General features: G+C 45.5%; 1 protein-coding gene across 1 annotated transcript in view; it reads left to right on the forward strand.

The window, feature by feature from the left end:
* GPC4 (glypican 4) overlaps window positions 1-17,147 on the forward strand; it is a 68,698-nt gene that overhangs the window by 33,112 nt on the left and 18,439 nt on the right. Inside the window, exon 3 of the mRNA XM_059482710.1 lies at window positions 11,649-12,040. Within this exon, the coding sequence (XP_059338693.1) occupies window positions 11,649-12,040 (392 nt within the window). The remainder of the gene's footprint in view (window positions 1-11,648; window positions 12,041-17,147) is intronic.

Genomic DNA, 17,147 nt, shown 5'->3' on the forward strand with positions numbered 1-17,147 from the left:
GAGACTGGAAAAGGACATCATCCCTTCCAGAGCTGCTCTTCTGCATGGACCCAAGCTCTGATTTTACTATTTGCAGCTCTTCAGGGCTTCTTTATCATTTGTAGGGAAATCCATTCAAATGGAAATAAAACTGGCAAAAATGAGCTGTACACCTTCCTTAGTTTACATGAAATCCTCTGTGCTACAGCTGTGAAGAGTGACTGAGTAGGCAGGGTGAGTTATTAGAGACCAAATTCACTTCAAGTGGACTGGACACTTCTCTTGAGGGTGACACATCCCCAGACTGCCATTGGCCACTCCAGGGTGCAGCCCAGACAGCAAACCGTGTCCTCCAGCCCTTTGGAAATCTTTGTTGTGGGTTCTCTGGCTGCTGATCTCCCAGCCCTGACATTCAGGTCTGGGAGGAGAGGCAAACCTGCCCTGCCTCCGTTATGTGCTTGACCTTTGCAGCAGTTGCTGCTGCAGAAGGACAGTCCAAGTGGCGGCACATCCTTTGGATGGAGGCTGGGATGCCCTGTGGCTTCTGGAGTGTTTGCTTCAGCTGTTGCTGGAGCACTGTGTGCTGTTGGAACTGTTGCCAGAATTGCTCTGATCTGACACCAAAGCCGTTCAGAAATGGATTATCTGCTCTTTAATCAGGAGCATGGAACAATCTGCTGATTATCCACCCCCAAAGGGCTGACCAGGAGTCATTTCAGCTCCCAGTGCATAAAGTGACAGCATCAGATCCTCCTGTGTGTATTTGGTTTGCAGGCACTGGGAGAACTTGTGAGCTCAGGAGTCCCATATCTTACATATCCTGTCTAAATATTTGCTTACAGTACAGGTATGTATGCCCCTGGAGGTCTCTCCTGTTGTAATTTAAACCACCAGCCTGATGCCAGCATTGCAGTAAGAGATGTATTTTCAGCAGCAGGGGAAATGCTTTTTTGTTAAAATAAAAAATACTTTGTGAGTTGTTGGATTCACCATTGCTAAATTATTTTAGAGGTGAAGATTTGCTGGTTAATCTTGCATATGTTTATGAGCTTCGCTAAGAAATTAGTGGGTAAAATTTTTTGGCCATGTAAGTGTCTCCCTCTGTGACAATGACATTAATGGGAAAGCTGTAACTCTGCCATAGAATCAGCTATAGCAGTCAGGGATTTAAACACCCCCTCCTTATTTTTTTAAATAAAATCTCTTGTGCCTTGTCTTCTTATCTTCACAACTTACTGCCCTCCCCTTCACTCTCCTGGGGATTAATAACATTATTGGAATTAATGGTGACATTAAGACTGCATAAATGCTCAGTTCCATGTATTAAATTCGAACTTTCACCTCTTTTGCCCTTTGAGGCTGACGTTTTCCATGCCAGGGTCTGTGCTAGCCAACATTGCTTTGGGGAAGCTGCTCAGCTGTTTTGAGGAATTGGAGCCAGGACAGGACATAGCCCATAACTCTTCTGCAGTGTTTCCGCTGTTCCGCTGCTTCCTAGATAAGACGTTCTTACTTTTCACTTTTTAAAGACATGTCCTGAATCTCTTGGAAGATGTAACTGTTGTGCTAAGCCCTTTTCTGGGGGCAAAAAATAGAGGGGCTGCTGAGTCCCACAAGCTCCTTGTTTCTCCTGCCCCTGTATTTCACAAGCACTTTTGGTGTCGCACTTAAACCAATGTGTGTCCCTTTTCTTTTGTGCATTCCAGACTTAAGCAAGGCAGCAAACTTCTGGGGAAGTGTGTGAGGGGTCTGTCTCTGGGCTGGGCTGGCAGTAGGTTTGCAGTTCCCAATGCCCAGATGACAGAAGGAGTTGTGTCAAATGGTACAGCCCACGGCAGCACCTGGGAAATGATTAAATGCCAAGAGTTCAATTTCTGATCTGATCTCTGGATTTTCCATTAGCATTTAAGATAAAACAAATACAGAAATGTAAAAGGAAACGCTTTAGGGACAATAAGTGGAAAGAAACCAAATCCAAGAAGAAAGAGCTGGCCAGGGGTCCCCAAGTCCATGGTGCACACGACCCCTCTGCTGTAGAGGGAGAGGGCAGAGGGATTCCTGTTTGTGGGCTCCTGTTTGTATTGGGAAGGGTAGCTACAGGTACAAAGTGTGATCATGATGAGTATCTTTGAAACATTCTAGAGTGCCCCTGACCAAAGTGTGAGCCCTGTGTTACTCCTGGGTACATGAATTTCCTCCAATAACTGGCATGTGGCTGAATCCAAGAGTCTGGTCGGAAGAACATTGGCCAAATAGCTTCCAAGCTCTGCTGAAACTGGAGGGAAAAGCCTGTAATTAATTTCAGAATTTAGTTTTTGTTGTTCAGATAACCCTTTGCTTCCAGTTTGTTATCTCCAGGAGTTATCAGGGAGGTGTGCTGGTGCAGTGGGATGCATGACTGGGATGTATTAATAACTTGGAAGGACACAGAGGGGACAAGAGAAAGCTTTTGGTGGTCTCCTTTCTGCTGCTTCAGGCAGTGTGGAGGCAAACAGTGAAAGATGAGCCCCACAGGTGCCCAGCCTGCTGCTCCTATAGTTAGAATTTGGCAGACCATCGGGGTGCTCTGCCTTACCAAAATAACTGCCCTTTGGGGACCTTCATCTCGCATTAACTCTTTTACTGGAAACTGCCTGTGAGAGCAGAGACCTGGGCCTTTGTCCTGCTCCTTTGGCAGGGTCCCCCCATGTCTGTGGCTGCCAGGCCCATGGGGTCACTGCTGGCTGCAGCACGTTCATATCTGCAGGAGGCAACTCCAGGTGTGTTGGCACAGCCGGAGCACTGGGTGCTGGCCCTCTGCTGTGCCACAGCTGCATGGAGTTTGAGCTTCCGAACAAACCTGTGTGGGGGGAAGAGCCCTCCCAGTGCCGCCCACCTTCGGGTGAGTGCACTGATGGCCACGGCATCATTAAGGCACAGATGATATTGTGGTTTGGTTTTTGCACTCATTCACAGTGAGGTGAAGGTGCAGCCTTGTTCTGCCCTTCCCACCAAACCTCACACCAACCAGGGCAGAAAATGCTGGGAAGATTTACCTCAAAGAAGCTGTTGTGGAGAGGCAATCCTTTGGACTTGGTTTCAGATTGCTGCTTCCCAAGGATAGAGAGGGAGTCACTGAGGAGAAGCTGGAGGGAGCAACCAACACACTTCCTTTAGAAAATCCCACTTGTGGGCTTTTTGTTTGCGCTTTCCCACTCAGTGCAATAGCAATGAAACAAATTGTCTGCTGTCTGTGCCTTGGATGGAAGTTTGTTTATTTTGTTTTTGTTCAACTGGCTCCTCTCCATCTGGAGGTTTTTAAGGAGGTACATACATCACTGTGATTTTTAGTCTTGTTCATTGAGAAGGGTGGTGCTTGTCTGACAGTGCTGAGAACCAGACCTCTCTTTTGGGAGGATTGGAGAGATCTTAAGGTCAAGTTCAAGTTGCCACAGAAGTAGGAAATCTCATGGGGTGAAGTGAAGGGGGTTCCTGCCCTCTTGGTTAGGAGAGGAAAAAAAAAATCCTAGATCTTGCAACTAAGCAAAAATTTCAGCAAGAGGCAAAAGGATATAGTATACGAGCTTGGGGGCAATGAAACACTCTTATATGATCTCAAGTCAAATCAGTTCTGATCTTGAGGTCACAAGTAAACTGCTCTTATCCTTTTGGCTTTTTTTCCCAAAAGCAAAGATGCAGGCAGCAGGCTTTGTACATGGCTACAGGAAATGTGCCTGGTGCTCTCTGGTTACTAATTGCTGTCAACCAGTCAATGAGCTATTGTTTGTCTGTTTAAAATTAACTCTCTCTTCCTCCTTCCTGCACAAAGGAGCCACCAAGCCTATGTGCATAGCCCTGGTAGCTGCTGGCCTGGATACCCATTTTGGTGGTGGTGGTTTGGCTTGGTTATCATATCCCACTGGTGCAGGGCTGTTTTATTAGTGTTTAATGTACTGTAATGTCTTAGTGTCCAGCCACTCAGATGCTGCCTGAACAAATAAGAGGCAGCCCCAGCTGGAAGAGCTCTCTGTGCAAGTGTAATGAGATGAGGGTAACTGAGGTAATGGGAACAAGAAAGACATCCCCAGTGTTCAGTAGTGCAGGCCCTCCTCACGCTCTGACAGCAGTAAGAAGGGAGGCTTGGGAAAGCCTGTACCTGTGAAATACCTTAGTGAGTGTCCCAGAAAGTTCCTTTGCGTTGGGAGTGTGTGGGAGGCAGCCTGAAGGAGCTCACCTGCAGGTGGAGTTTGGGCTGGGAACTTGGTGTATTGGTACCAAATGGATGTGGGGCGAAGGCTGAAGCACCTGAGACATCACAGGTGTGGCTGAAGAGATTGAGGAATGGGTGCAGTGAAAATTAGGCGTGGGGGGAGTAGAGGGAAGAGCAAATAATAGAGAAAGAAGAAACAGCTGCAGGGAGGTGCCTTGAGAAAGAGTTGTTGAAAGGAGGGGAATGTAAGTGCTGGGAATGATGGACCTGCTGCTTGGGGAGGAGGCAACGTGCAAGCACGGGGAGAAAACTCAGCATAGCTGAGCAAAAATGGGATGTGTGAGCAGTGACAGTCCCTGAAACCAGGAACGAGGAGGCTACAAAGGCTGGGCTCATCCTGCATGGATGTGACAGAGCAGGATGGGCTAAGAAGGGACCCAAGGGCATTTCTCACCGTTTTCCTAGTTCATGGGATGACTGGTATGTACAGCAGGATGCAATGTGCTGCTGTTTGTTTCTTGGATCACAGACAGCCATCTCCACATTGTCCTCCTCCTTCATTGCTCCTTAATCTCCAGTAAGCTCAGTGTCAGTGTGATGGTGCTACCCAGTGCTCTGTGTTGTCTTCTGCTCTGCTTTTCTGGGCTCCACTAGCCCCACAGTGCTCTAGAAACCAGAGCTTCTAGATATCTTGTTTTTCGGTGGTTTTGAGTTTTTTTAACCTATGAGACTGTGACCTAGTTGTTTATGTTGTCTTGACTTTCACTAATCAAGCAAAGAGATGTTGTTCCTCCCAGCTCTGCAGCACTCACATATTGTGGCTGTTGCTGTGACACTGGCAAGATTTAAGCCTGTACTTCTTCAACCCCTATGAAAGAGTTCTTCCCATGTCAATAAGTGCTAACACATGTTTGAAAACAGGACAGATAAACAGCTTGTGGATCTGCCCTGCCCTTCTGAGTTCATATTCAATAAATGTGTTAACACTATGTGTTCATCGGTTTCTCAACACTTCCGGAAAAAGGTTGTTAAGCCAGGATTTGTTTTTCCCTGGTGGAAATTACAAATGCTGTATATGCAATAAAGGAAGTGAAGGCATATTAAAAATAATGAAGCACATTCAGAAAAAAATTAATTGCTTTTCTCCCTTTGGACTAGGTGGCATGGCTGTGGACGGCTTCAGCCTCCAGGTGAAGAGAGCTGAGAAACATTTGTCTCTTTTCTCCCAAATTCCTTTTATATGTCTGGATTCACTTTTGCTTTGGACAGTAGGAGCAGCTGCAGGGTGGAGTTTGCATCTGCACCTCTGGAAAACCCAGGGACAGAGCCAGCCTGTTCACAGCATAGCCCGTGGGGCTGTGGCTTGGGCAGGAGCATTTGTCTGGGAATCCATCTTGCTGTTGTGGACATTTTATGAGTAAACCTTTTAAGGAGAAAATATAATTAATCTCTTTGTGGCAGTGTTCTCTTGTACACACTAGAAAGCTTAATTGTCTATACAGACAAGCAAATTAAAGGTTTTGGTAAGACAGACGGTCCTTAATTAATCATAATCTGGACAATATATTAAGAGTATGCTCAAAATGCTGGGTGGCAAATTATCTGAAACTAATTAATTGTGCCCATAAAAATTCAGCATGTTCCACATGCGTGCTTGAACCTGGTTTTATTTGTTTTTTAAGGCGGTTGAGTAATTGCACATCTACCTGGGATCTGTTTGTGTAGTTGATTTGCAAACCTCAAACAGAACAAGGCCAATTGAAAACTCAGCTCTTAACTAAGGGAAACTGGTGCTTGGGAAATGGTCTGGTGGCTTTTGGGAGCAGAAAGGCAGCCCTGGTGTCCTTTGGAAGGGCCCCAGCACACCTGAACATGGCAAACAGAAGGATGTATGTAGCAAACACGTGTGCTCAGCAGCCTTGCTGAACTCTTGGATAAGACTTGACCTTTTTTTGCACTGGAGTTAAGGTTTCCTTTGTTCTGTAAAACGTGGGGGTTTTAGGTGCTGAGCCCTGGGTCACTGATGATTTGACTCTTTGCAGTGGCTACAAGAGCAGTAAGTGTGGTGCTGAGGAGCACTGTGCCTCTCTGAGTGAAAGAATTCCCTGAAATAAATGTGTTTTGCTCCTGAAGATAAAGAAATTGAAAGCACAGCTTTGCACTCTGGCTGTGGTCTGCTCTGGATTCAGCCCTGGGGACACCAGGGCTGGGGTCCTGACACAGGGCAGGTGGTGGCAGGGGGCAGCTCAGACCAGGCAGTTTTTCTGCTGTTTCCTTTGTTGCCAGTGCATGTACGGAAGTGCCAAACCTGTCTGTGGGTGAAGGGGAATGTGCCCCTTTGATGTGTTCATCTCATTTCCAGGAGCTGCCTTTGATTTAGGTAGGACTGTGCCCTGCAGCACTGGACTCTCCTCAGCAAAAGCCCTCTTGTATGAAAATCCCACTCTTGAAATATCTGAAAATGTTAGCACAAGGAATAGGAAAACACTGCATCCCTTCTTACTTTTAAAAAAACCAAAACAAACAAGAAATATTTTCAGGTGACACCTATGAATCCAAGATCAAAAATATATTGGGTCTGAAAGTCAAAAGAAGTAGATGTGTTGTCTGGAGGTGGGATTTATTCTGTCTCACAGTGGGTGGAGTGTGTTTCTTCTATTAGCTCATGTATCTGCAATTTGGAAGAAAGATTGTTTTGAATTACTCTGGCAGTGGAATCTGATGTCATGTGGAAGCACCTTGGGGAGATGCAGTGCTCTCCTGCACTGGGTTACTGGCAGGGCTGGTCTGCCCTCAAGCTGCAGAGAGGTAATACATCTTATTTTCTGAAAAAAAGGAAATTGCCAAGTAACTATGGTTATGTTTCTCAATGTGCTCTTTTAAAGAAGGATTTGTTCCAAAGCAGACACTTTTTCCCCCAGGATTTTTATTGGAGAGGTGGCACATATATCACATCCTGACTTTCTTACAATTTCCTGACATCTCTAGGCTTTCCCCAAGTAGTGGGCATTGAAATTCTACTCTGAAATTGAAAAAATGTTAAAAGAATAAACAGAACCCGGAGTTGTAGATTGCCTGAGTGCAGATTACTGCCTCTTCTACCTCTTGAAGTTAATTGCATTGGAAATGTGATCTTCCTTTGAGCATCAAAGCCTGTAGCATGCACAGGATTCATTTTGCAATACAGACAAATTTTAAAATTGTTTCTTGACATTAAGAAAGGTTTTGTGGCTCTGGTCCCACAGTGCTGGTTCCCTCAGCCTGGAGCTCGTCCTCCTGAGCATCCCCTTGAGTGAGAAGGTGACTTTGCATCAGCAGGACTTGGCTGAGGTGTGTTGAAGCCTTGCCTTGCTCCCTGGTCAGGCTGGACCAGAGCTGGCTGTGCCATCTTATCCCACATCCTTGCCTTTGTTCATCCTCTCTGTGCCAGCCAGCCCTCTCTGCAGGCTCTGCTCTCAGTCAGGACAGCCAGGGGACCTTGGAGCCACGTGCTGCTCTGGCAGGTCAGTTTGTGAAACCCTTCCCAACCCTGTGTGTGCCTGTTTGTCGACAAGAGGGGCCAGCCCTTGTCCAGGGAGTTTAAACAAGATAACTGGAGGGAAGAGAGAGCCTGCCATCCCTCCAGATAGCAGGGGCTGAGGGAGCACTGGCAAAGTATGATTTGTCGTCTGTGAAAAATGTTTGCATTTGACAGCTTTTCACAGGAAGCCTGTCAGAGTGATAATTTAATGAGTACAGATTGCTTGCAACACAGCTGTAAAACGTGCTTTTACAGTGCTGTAAAATAAGCAACCGAGGCCTTTGTGTGTTTGCTTTGTTTGAGAACAAGTCAACTTCTAATACAAATGAAAGGTGGTCATTTATTTTACCCAGCAAACAGCTGAGACGTAAGAGAGGAACCTGCCATTTTTCTTCTTGTGCTGGCAAGGTTAATGCTGGGTTATGTTGGTGTTTGCTAATCAGCTCATTTCTGTGAAGGGGAGAATTAGTATCTAATTAGATATAGCGAGTTACTAGTCAGATTAGCATTTAACTCATAAAAAGGACTTTCAGCCTTTTTTCTTTTCCTTGCAGGCATCTATGCCCATAGTTTGCACAGAGAAAAGATGAATGTTCCTTGTGGCGCCCAAGCTGATTTCTTGATGTGGAGATAGAAAGTGGGGATGCAGATTTACAGTGTGCCAATAGCTACACTAAAATACATCTATAGATATAGTTTAATTATATCTATAGATATAATTATCTATTTATATAATAATAATAATAATAATAATAATAATAATAATAATAATAATAATAATAAAACTTGTAACCTGCTGACCAGGTTGCGAGAGCTGTGCATTGCTTGGAGGAAGATGCCATGCACATCCCTGCTTGCTGTGTTGAGTGTCCCTTCATCCCCAGTGCCATGCTTGACATCACCCCTGCCCTCCATCCAACCCCACCTCCACCCAGGAGCCTGGAGGTGCCAGCAGTGGCACCCAGTGGCCATGCCACAGGCACTGGTCACCAGGGCATCCTGTCTGGCACGTTCAGGGATACAGGCATGTGCTGGCTCCAGGCTGCAGACACAACTCCTCTGCCCTCCTTCCCTTCTTCTCTGGGAAGTGGCACTTGAGAAGGGGAGTTTTCCGTCCATGAAAATGGTGGTTGAAGCTTGAGCCAGAGACAGCAGCGCTGTGCATGCATGCTGCCTCCTTCAGCAGTGCTGTGTTGGGATTTTGGAAGTGCCTGGTTGTGGTGAGAAGTTTTTGTTTCCTTTATTTACCTTCCTTTTGGGCAGGGAAAAGCTGCTGGCTGGAAGGCTGCAGGTGTGCAGGTATTTGCTGCTAATTAGATTGCAGAGTTTTCTTTGTGATATTAAATGAACATACCTGGTTCTAGCCCACATGAAAAATTGCTAAGAGATGAAGAGCTCTAAAGCCTGGCTACAGTTTATTCAACTTCCACTTTGGAGTGTAACCAATAAAATTAGTTTGGTCAGGAGAATAAATTGGTTATGGTAATATGGATGTATTACTTAAGATAACTTTCTTGGCTTAAAACATTGCTTTGCGTTCTTTAGACTGATGATTGGAGCTATCTGGTAGATTTGCCATCAATATAATTTTAAAAATCTAATTATTTTTGAAGAGTTTGCTGATGCATCTATCAGGTTTTGTGCCTGGTACAGAAGTATTTAAATAAACAACTTATTTGGTGTTACTAAAAGGTCTGAGCCAAGGAAGGAAGTGAGCCTTCAAAATGATTAAGTGAATTAGAAATTAATATACACCAAGCTAATCTCTATAGTATAAACTCAACAGAAAAAAATCTTCCTGGAGAGGAAATGCCAGTCATGGGAACGAAAGTGGAGGTTCCTGCTGATATTGGACAGAGGACGTGTTGGGTGTTTGAAATCAATCTCCTCTTCCCTGGATCATTTCTCTTGTGCTCCTAAGAGGCTGCATTATATACAGCCATGTCAGGCATTGAACCCCATGACTTTGTTCATCAGGAACTCATGGAATGTTTCAGTTTTTCCAGAAAATGTTTTCTGTGTTAGGCTTTGTTTGTACTGGAGCACTTTGAAGACGAAAATCTGAACTTCAGCATACTTATAATGTCTTTTAACAAGGTTTAAATTCACACTGGGCCAAAATATTCCCCCCTTCCCCCTTATAACAACTTCTAGCTCTAAGCATTGCTCCTTTGAGGATTTAGAAAACCACAGAGGCATGGTTTGTTTATTGAATATGAGTCACAGAAGAGCAGAGGTCAGAATCCTCAATTGCTGGTGGCATGCATAAAACAATCTGCTTCCTCACCCTGCTGCTCCTGCTCCCCAGGGTGCTGGTGCTCCCTGTGGGGCTGGAGCAAACAGGCATGGGAGGCTTGGTCCTGTGGCACCCACCTTGCTCTCAGCTGCCCCCAAAGCCATAGAGCAGGGAGTTTTCTTCCAAAATGGCCCAAATGCTTTTGGCCTGCTGGACCCCTCCCCTTTATTTTATTTTATTTTATTTATTTTATTTTATTTTATTTTATTTTATTTTATTTTATTTTATTTTATTTTATTTTATTTTTTATTTTTTATATTTTAATTTTTATTTTATGTAAATTTAAAAAAAATATTTTATTGTATTTTATTGTATTTTATTATCTCATGTATGCCAAATCTCCAGGGCAAAGGCTTTGAGACAGGGTAGTTTGTCCTTAGGCCCACGTGTCAAGGTTGTGGTGATGAATTCTTGGAGGATGTGTTCTTTAAACTGCTTCTGCAGTGGTATCAGCATCGGGTCAACCTGTTATCAGTGTTGGGGACACATGTGGCACTGCCAGGACATGGCAGCAGCCACTCTGGGCTGTCCAGGGATCCCAGAGAGTGAACCAAAGTGGAGATTTGCTTTTAGAAAATGATAAAGATCACAGACCCTATCTGTCCTTCGTCATTGGAAAAATCTCTTGGTATTGTGCTAAGTATTTAGCCCTCAGATTTTAAGCAAATTCTGGTATATTTATGGGGGTTTTCTCACTGCCACAAATATCTGAAGCCCCTTCTGTGATCAGGGCCAACTGGGTAAGTGGTCAGGCCTTGCCCTGAGAGATGATGAACTTGCAGGATAGAAGAAAGAACCTGCAGGTAGATTTTTAAAATTTGTTTTTAATTTTTTTTAAATTTTTTTAATCTGGTTTATAATTATCTTGGAAAATGAATTGTCAAGAACTAGAAAGAAGGACTCATTTGTGCAAAACATCTGTTTCACAAAACCACCTTATTCTTTCCAATATGTTGTTCTTTGAAATTACATCTTTTAAGATGCCTAAATGGAAACATCAGAAACTTTTGCAATATTTTTGTCTTTTTTGCTGACTCTTAATCATGATATTCATATCTGTATCAGGAGATATTTCACTTCTTGTAGGAGATATTAGTAGGAGATATTTCACTCATAAAAGTCTTTCAGTCTATTGAGACTTTTGGGGATTGGCTTATGAAGAGTAATCAAAAATTTTGAGATATAGACATGGTTTTGAGGTGTAGACATGACAAATTTCTGGGAGAGTCCTTTAATTTTCCATTTCAGTTTGATGATGGTCTCGTTGTGCTAATCGTCCAGTTAAGCAGCAGTTGTAGGAGTGTGTGAACACACAACAGGTGCAGGTCCTTGGACACCTTGATGATAGAGATAACAGAGATGACTCTTAAGGTAGACTGATGTGCTGCTAGTTGAGGCTGGGTGTGTGGAGCTCTGTGTGTGACACATGGGGTCACTCTTAGGAGATCACAAAACCTTTCAGGCTCAGGGATGCTGATGGGAGGGAGGGGTGGTGGCAGATGGAGTGTGATGCCTCTGTGCCAGGCAACTGGCCAAGCCTGCTGACTCTTGGTGAGGTTTCAGATTTGGTGGCCCTTGTTTTGTGGCTGTGTGGCAGCTCTTGTGGTCAGCGCATGGGGTTTTCTCTGCCCATGTTTACCATATCCCCTCTCCCTCTTTCCTAGAGTTCTTCAAAGAGCTGCTGGAGAACGCAGAGAAGTCCCTGAACGACATGTTTGTGCGGACGTACGGCCGGCTGTACATGCAGAACTCGGAGCTCTTCAAGGACCTCTTCGTGGAGCTCAAGCGCTACTACGTGGGCGGCAACGTCAACCTGGAGGAGATGCTCAACGAGTTCTGGGCGCGCCTGCTGGAGCGCATGTTCCGCCTGGTGAACCCCCAGTACCACTTCACGGACGAGTACCTGGAGTGTGTCAGCAAGTACACGGAGCAGCTGAAGCCCTTCGGGGACGTGCCCAGGAAGCTGAAGCTGCAGGTGACGCGTGCCTTCGTGGCCGCCCGCACCTTCGCCCAGGGCCTGGCCGTCGCCAGGGACGTCGTCAGCAAAGTGTCCGTGGTGAGCTCTGTGCCCTGAGTGTTTGTCCCCGTGTGTGGTGTTGCATTTTAGTTAAATGGTATGCTTTGTCTTATCCCTCGAGTTTATTCCAAGCCTGTGATCCTCCCCTGAAGTATCATGGATCTGTAGTCCCATAGGCCCAAGTCTTATTCTGCACCCACTTTGAATCTCCCTGTTAAGCTGTGGGGGGAGACCACAGAGTTTTCTCTTGGCCCTTTTTCTCCCTAGGCTCCCTCTCTCCCCCTCCCTTTCCCTTCCCCTTTCTCCCTCAGAAACCATGCTGCCCCCGGGGGTGGGACCCCCAATAAACCCTCATCTAATCAGCACCCTCAGAAGCCATGTGGAGTCTCCTTGCCTGCCTGCTGCTACCAGGGAACATACAGCTTAGGAGGCCCCCCAGAGACCCCCCCCCTAAACAAACTGCTACACCCATGTCCCTTGGAGCCATGATGGGCAGCATCTCTCCCTGTTGTCCTCTACTTAAAGGTGGTGGTGGTAGCTGAGCATGGGATGGACCCAGCTCCATCTCTGTTGAGTGGTAGAGTCACGTTCTGAGGGCACCACAGCCCTGTTCCCCAGGTGGATGCTTTCGTCCTGTCTAGGGAACACCAACAGCAGGAAATTAAATGCCTTCTGCAGTGGAAATAACCATGTTTGCTTGTGTAATGGTCATATGTTGTTCTTAATATTGCCTTTAAATTACAGTGAGTCAGAGATGCTACAGGCATCTGTTATGGAGCAGCTGATGATTTTCTCCTCGCTCCAGGACATGGGGAGAGGCAGTTCACATGAGCAAACAGCACTTTTGTGACAACAGTAAGCTTGAGTCATCTGCACAGGGCAGAAGCCACTTGTACTTGGTGCCACACATGCAGCACAAGTTAGACTTCAGACTTTTTCTGTAAAGTCACTTTTTGGGGGAATAAAAGAGCTGTGATGTATTGGTTACTTAAATGTTTACCTCCCTCTTCATATAAATCACTTTGGAGTTGTTTAAGTGGGGTGACTGCTTTTTTGACATGAGATTTGTCTTTAATTTTCGTCTGGATTGTATCGTATAGGGAACAGTCAATAATCCCCTTGAAGTGATTATGTAAGATAACAAATATTAGTGATTTCCTTTTAACAAACTCAGCTCATTTCCTGTGGGCTGTGGAAGATTTATTGTAATCATTTAATTGGGCAGAGAGACATTTACTTTCTCTCTACCTGGTTATGGAGTAATAAAATGTGAGGCTGAAAGAGCGGGTAGGAGTTTGAATCACCCCAAGTGCCAGAAAAAACAAAAAAGAATAGCTGTTCAGATACTATTAGAAGCAGAATGCAGTTCTGTAGGCAGCACAAACAGCATCCTTAAATGAGATAATCATTCAAATTTCTTTGACTTATGGGGATAATATTAAAATACTGTCTGTGAGGATAGGGGAAAAAAGAAGTTGGCTTCCATGTTAATTTTCCTTGAAGAGAAATGAGGCAAACAGCTGGCAATAGGCCAAAACATGTATGAAAGGGCAGAGAATATTAGCAAGGAAGAAATTGCTTAACTAAAATAAAATACCCAGACTCCAGGAGTGAGTTGCAAGTTAGCAGTGACTGGTATAGGTTCTTGGACACCTTGATACCCACCTAGCAGAGATTGCTCTTAAGGTAGACTGATGTGCTGCTGGTTGAGGCTGGATGTGTGGAGCTCTGTGTGTGACACATGGGGTCACTCTTAGGAGATCACAAAACCTTTCAGGCTCAGGGATGCTGTCCTGGTGGGAGGGAGGGGTGGTGGCAGATGAAGTCTCTGTGCCAGTCCACTGGCCAAGGCTACTGACTCTTGGTTGGGGTTTCAGATTTGTTGGCCCTTGTTTTGTGGCTGTGTGGCAGCTCTTGTGGTCGGGGCATGGGGTTTTCACTGCTGTAGACTGTGGATGAAATATTTGGGTGGGAGGTCTGGCCATTAAGCCCCTGTACAGTGCAATTACTGATGGGCAGTAAACGTGCATGGGTGAGGGATTGTGTTTATGCTCCATCTGCTCAGAATTCATCAAAACGTCTCCAGACTTGACACGGAACCACAAGGGCTGCGGTCCCTGCATCTGTTACGAATCAGTTGTGAACCCGAGGTGGCATTGTGATTTCTCTTTCCCTTTTGAAGATCCTTGAGTGTAGAGTTGCCTTCAACCCTAGAATTAATTGCTTGAGTGTGCAAAGCTACCCAGAGTCCCACGCAGCTGCAAGCATAGCTCATGTGCTGTGGACAATCACAGTTGCTCTACTTTCCATTTCAATTTCACAAGTTGCACTGGAAATCCTGCCACAGATTGACTTTTCCAAGCAGTAACAAAAGTCCCTGCTCTTGAATACCTATCTTTAGCAGTAGAAGGAATAATAATATTTCCTGTAGTGTTTTAATCTCGTTCAGTGGGAATCTAACATGGTGTTTCTGCAAGACACAATGGGAAATCCTAGATGTGAGTTTAAAAGCTGATGTTTTTATGCCTGCTGCTCTGTGGTTGTGTTTTGGGGCTTTCCACATTACATATAGATTAGCCTGGCTTTGCTCAGCTTTATGTAATGACTCCATTGACTTTTCTTCCTTATTATTTTTACTCAGGAGTTGTAGTGGAATGACTGCTTATACCACGGATTAACTTGGGGGATAAATCTTCATTCGTCTTCATGAAAAAAGGAATGCAAATTACTTTTACTTCTAATGTGCTTTGTGACAAGTAGGTTAAAAATGTTTAATTGAAAATCTTCAGGAGAAATACAAACTACTGCAAGGCCCAGCTGTGTACTTTCCTGGGATTCTATCAGGACAGCAAAGAGCACTCTGCAGTGCATTGGACTTGATGGCTTTTTAATGATCACAGATATTTTTACATCTTCACTAGGGAGTTGCATTTAGAAGGATATTGTTCTTGTGTGAGTTTGGGAATAAAGGGGTAAAAGAAGAAAGAATATTGAAAAGCTGCAAGTATGCTTGATTTCTGAGCCAGAATGCTAGAAAAGAACTTTAAATTCAGCCTTGAATGGATCAAAACCTGTACCAGTGCACTGAAATACACAAGAGAGAGAAAGCACAGACTTTTTTCAAACTGTTTAAACCCCACAGTTTTGCTGCTCAAGTGTTCACCGCTCAAATTCCCTTCTTTGGACCCAAAAAGTACAATATTTTCTAGATCTGTTGTGAACAGCAGATTGGTACAGGGTGCTGTTTCTGCCTGTTAGAGATGTGCCCTGCCTCTGAGGTTGGCTGCAAGGGGCTGGGGGCCTCCAGTGCTTCCCTCTGTCCTGTGCTGGTGCTGGGTGCTTTCTCCCTGACCTCCCTGCCCCTGCCTTTGGGAGATGGAAATCTGCCTGTCCCCTGATCACCCTCCTGCTACTCACCCTGGGCAAGCACTGAAGTCAGCCAGGTTAAATTGCTGCCAGCAGTGACATTTCCTGCCCTGGCCAGGGCTGGAGAAAAGGAGCAAATACAAGGCCGAGCCATGAGTGACTGAAAAAGGATGAGAACCTGCAACTGGGCACTTCTCAGGCTGCTGAGATGTTCCCATAATTTCGTGTCATTAAACCCACAGCCTGGTCGAGGGTCATGACACCTTTGAGGGTGAAGTGCTCTGGGGCTTGTAGGGTACAGGTCAGCTACAGGTGTGGGGTGAGGGTCCTTGTTTGGAGGGAAGACGTGGAATCAAGGGCTAGGCTCCCTGAGAGCATTTTGTAGGGTCAGGAGGAGCTGGGAGGGCAGGTCTGGCTGGAGGTCAGCAGCAGAGGCACACAAAGGCTGAAGCATGCAGACATCCAGCACTGAACCCCTCTGTGTCACCATTTCTCTGCAGAATGTGTGGATGTGACATTCTGCGCTTGCAGTGGTGGTGAGAGTTTTCTGGAGCTCCCCAGGAAATTTATTCTGATAAACTGTTGTTTTGGCATTCTTTTACTACTTTTCCCTCCTGTGTCCTGTAATTGGAGGCAGAACTTCTGGGAGCTCAGGAGGCTCTCAAATCACCTCCTCAACCAAGCATTTGTGTGCTGAAAGCCACGTGAGATAAAACTGCCACCAAAGCATCTGGGCTGCTGGGCAGGGTCTTCCAGCCTATCCTTGTGAGCCCTGGGAAAGGCAGCACCTTGAATGTTCTATGCAAGATACCGTGTTTAGCTTCGAAGCACAGTTATGAGCCATATGAAATAATGCAGTTTCATATGAGGATTGCACCTACTTCCTCCTCTGGTGACATTAGCAACCAGGAGGAGGCTGCTGGAGATGTCCCAGTGGGTGGAGGAGGTCAGCTTTCTTTGTATTGGCATTTCTGCCCTAATGAAGGGTAATGGTAGCAGCCAAGGAGGGAATTTTCTTCAAACTGATAATGAAGAGAATTGCCGAGGGGGACAGGTGATTGCCTTCCCACAGGTACTCCAGAGCTGGAGTGGGAGTCCAGTGGCTTTTTACCCTTATCTTGAACGAGGCCCCTGTGGAACACGAGTTGGGCTGTTGGTTGACCTGCTGGTCTGCATGAGCAAATTGAACTATGGCTTGTGTAATTTTTGGCATGGGTGGTGAATGTGGACCAGCCATTGGCTTAGGAGAAGCAGTGATGAAAATAATCAAACAATGAATAGATAAGAATTAAGGCCTGTGTCATCACAAATAGCAGGGCACCAAGATCTGGTTTTGGTAAAAGTTGTACCCCTAGTAAATACCATTGGAGGATCTAAAAGTTTAGTCAGAGATCCGACTTCCCTCTGTGCAGTTTTTGCCCTTGGTTTGACTTTAGGGGAATGTGGCTGTAATCCTCTTTCAGAAGGAATTTCATGTTCCTATATCCGAGGGCTGCAATATCTTGCTTAGGCAAGAGCCAGCCTTGCCAGGGAAGTGACAGAAATGGAATATGCTGCTTGCATGCATGGGGAAGGGACAGGAGGGCAGCACTTCTGCTGTGTGGGTAACTAAGAAACAGCCAGAGGAGCTAAGGAGCCCTTTATTGTGTAGCAGAGGGACCTCCAGAGGGGCAGTGCTCTCCTGGCAGCAGGTTGCAAGCTCTGAGGCCACACCAAGGGGCTGCCCTGCACAAGGACATTTCCTTCCACATACCAGGGGCAAGCATCAATGCAAAAAACA

Source organism: Ammospiza nelsoni, chromosome 15, assembly GCF_027579445.1.
Source record: "Ammospiza nelsoni isolate bAmmNel1 chromosome 15, bAmmNel1.pri, whole genome shotgun sequence".
Taxonomy (NCBI): Eukaryota; Metazoa; Chordata; class Aves; order Passeriformes; family Passerellidae; genus Ammospiza; species Ammospiza nelsoni.